At 41.5% G+C, this 12,834-nt stretch overlaps 1 protein-coding gene across 1 annotated transcript in view; it reads right to left on the reverse strand.

Annotated features, from left to right (window-relative positions):
• The window catches only part of NEK7 (NIMA related kinase 7), a 1,199,876-nt gene that overhangs the window by 566,392 nt on the left and 620,650 nt on the right, over positions 1-12,834 (reverse strand). The window contains exon 6 of the mRNA XM_069641506.1: positions 3,971-4,079. Within this exon, the coding sequence (XP_069497607.1) occupies positions 3,971-4,079 (109 nt within the window). The remainder of the gene's footprint in view (positions 1-3,970; positions 4,080-12,834) is intronic.

The following is a 12,834-nucleotide window of genomic DNA, read 5'->3' on the forward strand; positions in this document are numbered from 1 at the left end:
GGGATGGCGAGACAGTGCCGGGCCCGAGCTTTCATTGAGCCAGGTCTCTGTAATTATCAAGAGGTCGAGGTTATCCTTGATGAGATCATGGATATCAAGGGCATGGGCAGGTACAGAGCGTGCGTTGACCAAAGCACAGCTGAGAGTGGCAGTCAATTGGGGTGTGGAGGCAGATAATGGCGTGGGCGTGGCAGATGGCACAGGCATGCTAGGCGTGACAAGATCCCCACAGGCAGGTGATGGCATGGGCAAGCAAATGGTGCAGGCATAGTATACAAGGCATTATCAACACAGGCAGGTGATGGCATGGGCACAACAGATGGTGCAGGTATAGTAGACATGGAGCAATCAATAAGGGGATTTGAGTGCAATGGCACATACATAGTTGCAGGTGTGGGCAAAGACCATGTGCCCTTTGCATCTAGAACGCTTAAGACTCAGTAGGATTTGGCACGTTTCTTGTGTGGTAATCTTATTAACGTTAAACAGTGGGGCATCAGTACTGATTTCAATGGGCATGTGAGTGGGCAGAGGCAGTTGCAAAATACAAGCTCTTTCCCCCCCAGATTTTAACTTTTAGCATATCTATTCTGTGAGGTAGGGCAGTCTGTATGGAATTGCACCACTTAGAGTCTTTGAGGAACGTAGAAACTTGGGGAATTGGAGTTTCTAGTTATTTGAGAATAGCGAATAGTTATTTTTTAATCAGAGTTTGAATTGGCAATTCTAATATTGAGGGAGGCAGCCTTGGCATGTAAGATGGCTTTTTTCAATGTAAAAGGCGTATTCCCTTTGGACAAGGAGGCAAAGCACAGAGGCGATGGGAGGGTATGTCAATGTTGATGAGGTTTTAATTTTCAAGAAGACCTTAAAAAAGTATGTCACTGTAAAAGTGGTAGAAGTGGACAAACTGGGTGATAATAGTTGGGGGCAAGGGTGTTGGCTACTGAAAGACGACGTCATGAGTGGTTGAAGGAAATTGATCGATTTTCTGATACAAACTATTTTTACAGATTTGTTACAACTCTGATCAAGAATGAGTTTATTCATTCAAGGTTTAAATAACGTGGTCAGACTTCATATATGGACATCAAAACAGCATGCCCATATGAGTGACAAATTGCCTCATGATTCATGTGTTAAGATCCTGGATCATAAACAGATTTGTAACTGTACATAGAAATAAGACCAATCAATTGTCTTTTTATATTTTTATATAATTTTTCTTTGTATTGAAACAAAATCAAGTTTGTTTCTTTTTCATTAGTTTGATCAGAATATTGTATGCTTTATTAAGTGTTCTTTTTCTTTTTTCACATCAAATTTGATCTGAATATTGTCTCCTGTATGCTTTTATGTTAAAACAATAGACTTTGCTTGTGTTGAATGTTAACTAAAATCATTGTTAATCATTAATCCTTGCATATTATGTGAAGGATACGAAATGACTTTTTGCAAGGGTTTGACCTGGTGTGATATCTTTATAGATGCACAATCTTTTCAAATTAATCTTTAAACTATTTTAGTTTCTCAATTCACAGCAGGGGCCACAGATATGTTTTCATGATTACTCAACTCCCATCCTTGCTGTTCTCAGGGGTACCCCCTTAATGTTAGTATATTAAATATCTTGGAAGACATGTTCTGAGCTTCTAAGATCCTCCTTTGGATATATGACTTTCTTCTATCAAATCTATTTTTGAAAGGGTCCATTGTGAATTTGGCGGGCAGATTTATCTTTTTTATCACTGGAGAGGAGTCAATGTTGCTCTAACATCTGCTAATGTAGACATAGCTCACTTAAAAAGAAAGCATAGAAGATGGTCTTTGGAACCCACCTTTATTTTATTTTTTTATTTTTTTGGAGAGCCAGGATACCTAAAGATTTCTCAATGCCTTGGGAAAAGGTGTATGCCACTTTCCTCTTTTGCACATTACTCATGCATTTTGTCCCTGTGGTCATTTTCGTCCAATATATTATATATGTTGTATGTTTGATAGTAGGGGCTTAGGGGCGGTGGGTTAGACGGGTGTAGGGAGGAGTTGAGCTCCCCAATTAAAAAAAATGTTGACTAAAATAGCCACAGGGAAAATAAAAGAGTATTGTGCAAACAAAGAAAGTTACCTCGATAATAACACGTACAACCGGAAATATGTAGAGACTCATTCTTCTACGTCAAAGATGTTGTTTGTCTGGGCGTTGATGTGGTTGAAAACATCAGCAAAATCATGACAGAAGATCTTGTTTTAAGGTCTGTAATTAATATGGGTAACATGTTCATCTGTAGAAGTGTTACCTTGTTTGTTCTTAGGATGAAATCTTCCTGAGATTAGACAATGGTCAGACCAGAAAAGGGTAAATAGCTCAATATGTATGATAGAGACAGCTCTAGTCAGAACAATATCCAGGATGTGGCAATTGTATGGCTGGGACAAAGCACTAGTTGACTAAAACCTAGGCTGGACGTATGGCAAGCCCAAGTTGGTTTTAGTAGGGTTTGCCAAGTGACGATCGCGATATCCTGCCACTACAATTCAGTTATGAGGAGTATTCAATTCCATTCGGTGCAGACAATACTCTAGGAATTGTTTTCTGGATCTCTGAGGTCAGTAGACAATTGTGCCAATGGGCGTGTTCGTGTTCATAGAGCATTTCACCACCATATGTTGAAATGATATGCAGTTTTCACATAGCATTAGTGAGTAGTTGTAGCATGTTGGGAAGATTAGCACCACACGGCCCCTTTTATGATTGATATGTTCCTGTCTAGAATCTTGTAATTGGGTGTCAAACAGGAATTGGAATGTAGAGATGTCAAGCTAAATTCATAATTCTTTTCCTTTTGTATGTAATTCCTACTTCATCAGGGTATGTTGATTTCTACTACCCAGAGGTTAAGGAGGCGGCAACAACAAGTCCTTTTCTGGCTCCCATTGCCTTCTCATGCATGCAAGCCATATAATGCTGGACAGTTACTGCATAATTTTTTAAAAGCTTGCTGTGAGGTCACAGGCATTCTTTTCATTTCCGCTGAAAAGCAATGCATGAGCACCAGGATAGCAAAGCAGAAAGAAAAAGAAGAACATGGGAAATATAAAAATATAATGGAAGGAGGAAACGGAAAAATGGAATGAAAGATGAGATAGAGATCACAAGTGACATCCCAGAAAATAAAGAAGCCAATAAAAGACAACAGGAAATGAGGGCAAGAACAACAATTAACACAAATGAGAAGGACATCATAGGGAAAGAGCACAAGGAATGAGAAAGCAAGAAGGCACAATGCAGCAGAAAGTACAGAGTATGAGAAAAATCAAAAACAGAAAAAAGGAGGTATAGAAGACCGAATCAGGTTGACACTATAGGGGACGAGACAGCCACAAAATGAGGAAGAGTAACAACATACAGAATTAGGCGGCAAAATGGCAGCGAAAAGCAAATGCTTACAGAGAGACCACAGTGAATGGGGAAAAAGTAAAGGAAAGAGTGAGCACAAAGAATGATGACACCCAAAGGACTCCAGAAGGTTGGGAATGTTGCAGGTAATCTTTTATCTATACTTTACAGAAAATAGCACATGCAAAGTAAACACAAAAAAGTAGAATATACCAAGTAAAACCTATCAACAACAAATTGGTTAACCTTGAAATCTTCAAGCAAGACATCGATGCACCACTGACTGCAAATTATTTTCGGTTGTATTTTTTGAATTCCCTTACTTCAGTCACAAGACTAGATGAACATTGTATGTACTTAAAAAAGGCCAAGGAAGTTCTTTTCCTTTTTCAGAAATTCAATGATATGAATCTGCTTACAGCACCAAGAGATACTTTGCTTCTTAATCTGTATCAGAAAAAACGTAGTGTACAAAGACTTTCTCAGAATCACCAGTTGCCAGCAGATCATACCTTCATCGAGATTCACCTCATTTTTTTTATTTAACTCAACAGTTGGCCTACAGTATGTTACCTCTATGCATCACACGCCTAGAATGCATGTGTTCCAGTGCACTGCACAGCTGAACAAAGTACTTCCAAACCGTTCTTTCAGGGATAAGTCTCTTCTGTTTCTTGAAATGCTTAAAAAAGGCACAGAAAATACTTGTTATTTAAAATTGCATACCACATTGCATGCAACAATACTTGTCTGTAAAGAGTACTGATAATAATAAATAACAATAATGTATTTCTTCTATTGCACTACATACCCATAGGTCGCTCAAATATCAGAAGACATTATTATCCCATAGAGTGGTACCAGAGTGGTACCAAATATAATCTCCAAAATGTGCTCCAATTTATATAAAATATCAGTGAAGGAAATTAGTACCATTTCCAGTCTGTTAAAAAAAACAATGGAGATATAGAAGCAACTTCAAAAACATCCAATAACACTGTTGCTAAATGTTTGTGAAGAACTTGAAAATGCAAAAATCAGTATGCTAAAAAAGAACATATTTCATTTAGGTGCATATATGGCATGTCCATAGTCCTCCCTCCGAATCTAAAGTTTTAGTGAAGTTGATTTAATGCATTTAGTTTGAAAATAAACGTCTTTCAAACCTTTTATTCTGGTTACTATTTTAAAAGTGAAAAATATAGTTGATTTGCGGCAGATAACAAAATAGTTTTCTAAATTGACATTAGGAAAACTGACAAACATGATGAGAATGTGGAAGGAATGAATGGCAACAAAATGAGCTCATGGTTGAACTAAATGTCATGCATTTTATTTAAAAGATCATATTGTATCCAAAGTAGTGGTAGATGAGGTCCCAAAGAATACAAATACTCACAGCCAAAAGCCTATGAAATCTACTTAATGGTAATTATAAAATGAGCGTCGGGCATAACTGATCAAATAAGGTTCCTCCTTTGAAGTGGTCGGCCACTCAAGGGGCTGCTATTTCAACAATAATCTTGCATGGGCACCTTGAGAATTCATTGCTTTTAATAAGGCATAACAAATATGCTTCCAGAAAAGAAAAGAAAAAACTATTGTTGAGAAAGACAGTTCATTCAGTTAAACAAGTTGCCAATGGTACTCCCTTTGAATTTACAAAAAAGGAAAATCTTGTTCGGGAAGTACTTTCGATTAACCCCTTTAATATTATCAAAAGCAACTGCTCAGTTCCTCTTCGTGGCAAAGAGCTGAGATTAACCTGGTTATCAGTCCATTTCGCTCCTTCATACACACCAAAATCTTCAGCAACACCTTAAGGAGTGAGCTTCAGATAAAGTAAATTCTCCATGCCAACTGGGCTTTCAGGCAAAACAGAACACTATTGTGCAATGTGAGATGCTCCAACTTCCAATTTTCAAATGTTGTCGGCTGAGAAGGGAAGAATTGTGTTAGTCAAAAGCTGTATTGATGTCAAGGAATGACAAAGAACACAGAAATGTAGGATGTTACACGAGCTAGGAATCAGTGGTGGCTCGTCCATGATGGGTGACGGGGTGCCAACCAGTCACCCATTCTGGACGAGCCAGGCTGGCCCAGTGAGAACACTGGGCACTCTCACAGCTTCAACAAGCAGCCGAGGAAGCGCTCCTTGGCTGTCTTAACGTGTCAAAGAGAAACATGGTTTCCTTTTGACAGTTTCTATTCCCCAGTGCGCAGGCCCCATGGGCCATACAATGTCGGGCGGCCCATTGAGGATGCAGGCTCTGGAAACGGCAGATCAGAATGTCCAAGGAGGGCACTTTTGTACCGCTCCCCCACCCCCATCTCCAGTCCCAGATGAACATTCTGACACCCATGGGTGTCTATCAATGAGCGGTCTGGCTCCTCTGGGCATGTGCAGGAACCAGGAGCTTTCCTGCTTCCTTTCTTGCTGCATGGAAGATGGAGGGCACCCATGGCAAGCAGCATGAGGACCGATGAGGAGTCATGACCAGGTGTGAGGAACTGCAATCTGGCAAGGGTGTAGAAGCTCTAGCTTTTTCAATTGTTTATCAAATTAATAAAATGTGAGTTATTAAATGTATTTAATATGCTCCATGCCAAAAACATAATGTAGACCTATGCACAGTTACGTCAGTAGCCTGATCTGCAGTGCCTGCTCTCCAGTTGGTAGAGAGTAGGTTCCGGTGTCACATGTGCCCCTATTGACAGCTGCAGAGACAATTCTCTACAGTGCACAGGCTGCATTCAAGATATGCACCCCGGTTCCAATAACTACATATCTATGAGAAGGCTGTCCTGGTGGCCCACTAAACTAGAACTATAAGCCTTACTCGAGTTTAGAGAATGGTGGCCAGCATCTCTCAAAGTTATTCAAGCCACATCAATTTGATATCATGAGTCAGCCCTGTGAGCCCAGTTCAGCTGCAGAAGGGTTATATGGGTTCTTCCCCGATAGGCTGTCGCTGCTTCTAGCAAGACTGTAGCCTTGGTGATTGTCTCTCTGTTCCCTTGTGAGGGTACCAAACACCCTCCCTTAGAGAGAAAGCCACTTCACAGGAAGCCGTCATGGGAACAGGAATCAAAGGCCACACCCATCTTCAAAAGGAGTAGCCTCACACCAGGGTGCTACCCATCAAATTGTCTTTGATTCTATTGGGAGGGGAAAGGAGTGAGAGTTAGTGTAGACAAAGGGAGCTCCTGAAGGCTGGAGGAAGGTGCAACCATCTTGTTTTTTTCTAGCTCTGTTTCCTTCCAGTCCCCTCCAATTCCTGTAGCACAAACCACTTTGGGTGTGATGTCAGAAGGCAAAGTCTGCTTGTTCCAAGAAGAGGGATTGGGCCCTTAAAATCAGCCTTGATTTGGTCCAATTCAGCTGTAGACTTTTGCCTTTAAAAGAAGGGATCTCCTACAACTCATTTGAATCCTGTCTAGATGTCAAACCACCAGGAAGATTGCATTGGACCCTGTTGGGGGTGCAGTTTTGAGGGGAAGTGAGGTGTTCCAAGAAAAAGGCAAGCTCTTTCCCTTCACCATCCCCAGGGACCATTCGGGGAGTGGTGGGATTGCTGCTGCAAAGAGACCTGCGTCCCTGCCAGTCCCACTGCTGCCCAGGACCTCACTGTGTTGAAGGACCCCTGAAGGTGTGTGCCAACCTCTGCCGGGTGTGGGACGCCAAGAAAAGGACCCATCTTTTCCATGAGAATCTGGAGTGGAACTAAAACTCCTGAGTGCCAAGACAGACAGGATTCATGTAATTTCACAGTCCAACGGCTGTGACTCATGATGGAACAGAATCAGCACTCCTGGATTTAAAAATCCAAATGGATGAGACCCTAGACAATGGTAATTTGGCCCTCCTCCTTCTGCTGGACCTCTCAGTGGCTTTTGATCTGGATGACCATAAAATCTTTTGCCAACACTTCTCCTCAGCGGCCCTCTTCTCCACTAAAGCTACAGTGTGGATGAAGCCCTTCCTCTAGAACAATGAGGGTCTTCAACTCAGCAGCTGCCCCTTCAGACTCAGTCACTTGCAGTGTTCCTAAAGGTTCCTGCATCTCCCCGATGCTGTACAACATCTTTACGAAGCCCCTCTTCGACCTCCCAGATGATCTGGGTATCTCCTACACCAACTATGCAGATGATACCCAGATCCTCCTCCCTCATCCTACTGGTCCTTCCGCAAAAGCCTCAAATCTTGGTGATTCATGCAAGACCTATGATTGACTGATGCAACCATGACTACTCTGTATCTATAACCCTCACATGTGCATGTAATTGTACCATCAGTATACTTCATGTTGAAATGTAACAAGTGACATTCATGTATGCAAGTAACATTACCGCCTACCTGTATCAAGCTTCACAGGAACCAGCGCCCAAATGCCAAAATAAATAAAATACATTTGAGCGTGTTAGACCCAGTTTGACCTATCAGACCCTCTAGAGCTGCCTTTGGCACTCTAAATTTGAACCGCAGTTCCACCTGTTCGAACCAGTTCACTGCCACACTGAACGAGCTGAGGAGAGTCATTGCCTCTGCTCGAACAAAGAAGTGCTGCTGTACTTGCATAGTTCAAAACCGCCATTTGAACCACCAGCCTCTTCATCGCCAATCAAGTTGATGACCAAACTGACCCTGGCGTTCTCACCGAACTGTATCCTTCAAGCCCTCACATCGAACCGACTCGCATTAGCATACAGTCTCCGATCTACACCGATGTCAAACCTCGACCGCCGAACCATACAGGGTGATCTCCATGATGTGCATCACTTGAGTAATGCTTCGAACCACACCTTTTGTCAGTTCAACCCTATATTGACATATGCTTGCTGCTGGACGACTGCGACTGCTGCATCTTGAACTGATTAACTCACAAACAGCGCTGATAAGCCTGGTTTGCCATTGACAAACTACCAAGACACTGCAAAAGGTATTATTGCCTGACAACTGACTTCCTGGTACATTGTGAGCCATAGAGACTGACTAGGTCACTTTGATCTATTTTGCACCCAAGAACATATCTATTTAAAGAACCTTGTGGCTTTTACTTGTCTTTCACACCTAATTACCCAGAATGCTGCATCTGCCATCTTTACAGATTCTGTATTCTTTCCTCAGGTGCAGCTTTTGTGTAGTGGATTTGCATTTAGTTATTTTTGCATATGGTGTTTTTCATTAAATTATATATATATATATATATCTCATTATAGAACCGTGATTGGACACTTCTTTATTTTGAACTGTTATACTTCACTGTTTGGTTCGCTACTGAATAACATTGAAACCCCTCATAATATAGCCTTCCCTTAGCCCACGTTACCACAAATGTTAAGACTGTATATCTCTTATTTGTGCCCATTTTACATTCATGATTGTGTCGATTCTTGGTTTGTAGAAGGGTGAGGGTGGAGTAGGCACTTTAGCCTCTACTCATCCTTATACGCCTGCAGGGCCAAAATCAATGTCACACTGGGGCTTAAGGTACGAAAAAAGTCAAGAATTAATGTATGTGTGGGTTTGGGTGCAAGTGCTTGTGTGAATGAGAGTGTGTGTGTGTGTGCGTGTGAATGAACAAGTGTATGTTTCGGCACGCAAAGGTGAATGAAAAGTGAATGCAGTATGTGTGCACATGTGAAATAGTGAGGATGCTGTAGGTTTGTGTGCATACTAGAGTTTGCGCAGGCCAGAGGTTGCTGAAATGAGGGGGTGTGGGTTATTTGGCAGCCATCCTGGATGGCTATATTTTCTTAACGTGGTATAGTATTATTTACTGGATGTCAATGGTAAAGCAAACATGATAAATTATAAGTTACTCCCCATAGTGACTAACGTACTCTTAGTCCATAGTCCCCTTTACTCCATAATGCATGGGCGTCCCTCGCTAGGGACAGGAGACAGAACCTTTTTCACCAGAAAAAACCCTCTAGCCCTTTAAATTTAGAGGCGCAGAGGGGCACAGCCCTGGGTGCGTGCGCTCCCCTGGCTCTGCCCACCGGTGCCACTCCTCAGTCCCCAATGATGCGTCGCCAATATTTAACATTGCCTAACGGCACCAGCATTATTAGAGGGAGGATGGCTGGACGTATGGAAGTAAGGGGACTATGGACTAAGAGTACGTGGTTTGTGCTTCCCCGCGTAGGCCTCCTTGATGACCAAAACCATCCACCATGCTATAGAGGCCTTAGATGCCTAATACCCGGGCCTTGACCCCCCCAGCCCCTGAAGGTGACAAACAGTGCGTCCGACTTGCGGAAGCCCTTGGTCCTCTCCAGATAGAATTTCAGAGCGCGTCTGACATCCAGACAGTGCAAGAGCCTCTGAGCCTCATCTTTAGGGTCAGCAAAAACGTAGTTTAGATGGAAAGCAGAGGGTACCTTAGGTAGGAATGCGGGGTGTGTCCGCAGGATCACCTTATCCTTGTGAAAAGTCGTATAGGGTTCTGAGCCTGGATCTCGCTGACTCTGCAAGCAGAGGTGAGGCCCACTAGCAGAGCTATCTTAATGGTGACCAGCCTGATGTTCGCGGACGCCATTGGCTCGAAGGGCTTGTGCGCCATAGGGCCCAACACTAAATTGTTGTCCCACACTAGGTGTTTTTTTTTGATGGGCGGGTAGAGCCTGGAGAGGCCTGCCAAATGTCTCTTGACTATTGGGTTGGAAGACGAGAAGACCTCCTCCTCAGAATTTCTCTAGGCCCCTATGACTGCCAAATAGGTGCGGCATGTGTCCACCTGCACGCCTGAGTGAGCAAGGTGTGCAGAGAAGGAGAGCTCTTCATCCAGCGTGCACGTAAGGGGGTTTATCTCCTTAGAGTCAGCCCAGTTACAGAACCTAGTCCATTTATTCTTGTACTGGCTCCTGGTAGCCTTTCCCCTGAATGATTTCAGGGGTATAACCACCTTCCCTCCACCAGGTAGCGGTGGGTAGGGAGGATCTGTAAGTGGTGAGGTGGGCACTACCCCATTTGTTGGCAGGCCCATTTGTTTAAGGCCCATTTGTTCAATTTCTTTTTTTTTTAACACATTTTGCCAGGACAAATCTAGACGGGGGTTAGGTTCAAGTATGTATTAAAGTGGCAGGATGTATGGGAGCTCCACCCCCCATGCTTTTTTTGCAGTGAAATGGGTAAAAAGAAAAATTTTAGCAAATTGGCCTCGAACAGATTTTCTCGAGGAAACATCATAGATTTGTGAGGTCTCAACCCAGCACAAACAACTAACACCAAATGTCAAGGTCAACTCAGCAGCCATCTATGTGTAGGCTTTTAACACCGGTCTCTGAAAGATAGATGCAATGTATTCTTCCCCTGCACTCTTATCCCAAACAATCCCCTCATAGCATACCTCACTGAACCTGTGGGACTGCTCCCCCTTCTTGGACTACCCTGGGGAGGCTCCATTCTCTCTCGGACATAAATGTACAGCCCTTTCACTCTGCTGCTGCTGCAAGTCAGCATGCTGGATGTAGAAACCCTGCCTCTGGAGTGCGGTGTCCAGACAAATGGTCGAATAAAAACTGGTCGAAATTAATTTGGTCGAATAAATATGGTCGAATTACAATTATCTCGAAATGCATTTTGGTCGTTAGTATTTTTTTTGGTCGAAATGCAGTAAACTAAACTACATGTGTAATTATATATATATGTATTGTGCTTTTGTAATTGCTTTAAACATTGTACAGCAATACAGTTTGTATTTGTAATTAAAACATTGTACACTAATACAGTTTGTATTTGTAAATTTTTTATTTATTTTTATTTCTTAATACAATTCTTTAGTGATATTTGATAAATAAATAAATATTTGCAATGTAATTTTAAACTGAACAAGTTATAACTGTGTTTCCAACTTTTACCGCTAGATGGTGCTATTTCACTATTATTTAAGTCTATTGTAAATCCAACTTTAGTAAACTTTGTAACGCATGACGTCGTACGTACGCGACGTAGACGCCATTTTTGAAGTTCCTTCGTTCCTGTAGGATGCCTGTTGCTCGCGCTCCGGACCTGCTTATGGATTATTTTTTTTTTTCCTGGTTTTTTTTTTAGATGGATTTTTCAATGGTTTTTTTTTTCTCCTGGTTGGATTTTATTGCGTCGGATCGTCTTTTTGATGGGTTTTTTTAACGGATCTGCTTTTTTCACCAACGGATGTTTTTTTTTTGCAACTTCCGGATCTCAGTCTTTCTTTGGATGTTAAATTGGATTTTCACTTTCTGGATGCATCTTTTCGTTTCGTTTCCTGGATGGATGTTCAAAAGGACTTGGTGGATTTTACATTGGATTTTTGCTTTCTTCTTGTACTTTTTTCATGGAATTTTCTTTTGGTGGACCGATGCATTAGTGGATTTGGTGGATTTTACATGGATTTTTTGCTTTCTGGATGCTTCTTTTTGTTTTGTTTTCTGGATGGATGTTCAAAAGGACTTGGTGGATTTTTCATTGGATTTTTGCTTTCCCCTTGCACTTTTTCATGGAATTTTTTTCGGTGGAGCGATGCATCAGTGGATTCGGTGGATTTTACATGGATTTTTTGCTTTCTGGATGCATGTTTTCCTGCATTGAACCGGAGTTCTCCGTTTGGTGAGTTCATTCTATTTTTCTTTAACATTTTAGATTATATGCTACTGTTTCAAGATATTGTATTGGCTCAGTTTTTTCAAAATTCTGCACTATGCTCAATCTCCTCTCTTCATGGTCTCTGTATTTTCTTTTTGCAATTTGTCGGTTTTCGAGTGACAGTGTCTGGGACACCTTTATTTCTTGTAAATTTTGTTCTTTTTTCAAACTTTTAAGGAAGTGCCATAATGTTGGGTTGTGTGAATTGAATTCTTTATTTATCCTGCTGTGCCATCCCTCCTGTACGTTGTTCGTTCTTGGGGTTTTCTTAATGACTGATGTGTAGCAATTCCAAATTTTAATTTCATATTTCCCTTTTCGTCTTGTTCCATGTCGCGTAAGTTGCCCAATCCATGTGTTTTCCATGTAGTCTAGTAATGTGCTTAACTGTTTGTCATGATTAGTATAGTAACTAGAAGCAATCAAAGTGTCATAATACGTAGTAACCATGTCCTCTCTTACAAATGCTAATGCGTATAATCGTTTGATTTGGTGCTGAAATTCGGTATCACCTATGTACAATCTTCTTAACCCTAATTTTTGAATTCTTTTCCACAGTGATTGACTAAAATGAAAAAAGCACCCTTGAATATGTGTCTCATGATATATTTTAGCAAAAGCGTTCATTTGTCCCTGTTCATAGTCCATGATCATAGTCTCCGGGTATTTTTCAGGCATTGATTCTTGTATTAATTTATATAAATAGCTTTACATTTCTTCGGTTTTTCCTGGCATTAAAACGTAGATTAGAGGTGTTACGGTTTCATTTACTGTGCCGTGAACGCTATAAAATTGTTGAAATGGAGTTGGG

This window comes from Ambystoma mexicanum, chromosome 1q (assembly GCF_040938575.1).
Source record: "Ambystoma mexicanum isolate Mex_15411 chromosome 1q, UKY_AmexF1_1, whole genome shotgun sequence".
Lineage (NCBI taxonomy): Eukaryota > Metazoa > Chordata > Amphibia > Caudata > Ambystomatidae > Ambystoma > Ambystoma mexicanum.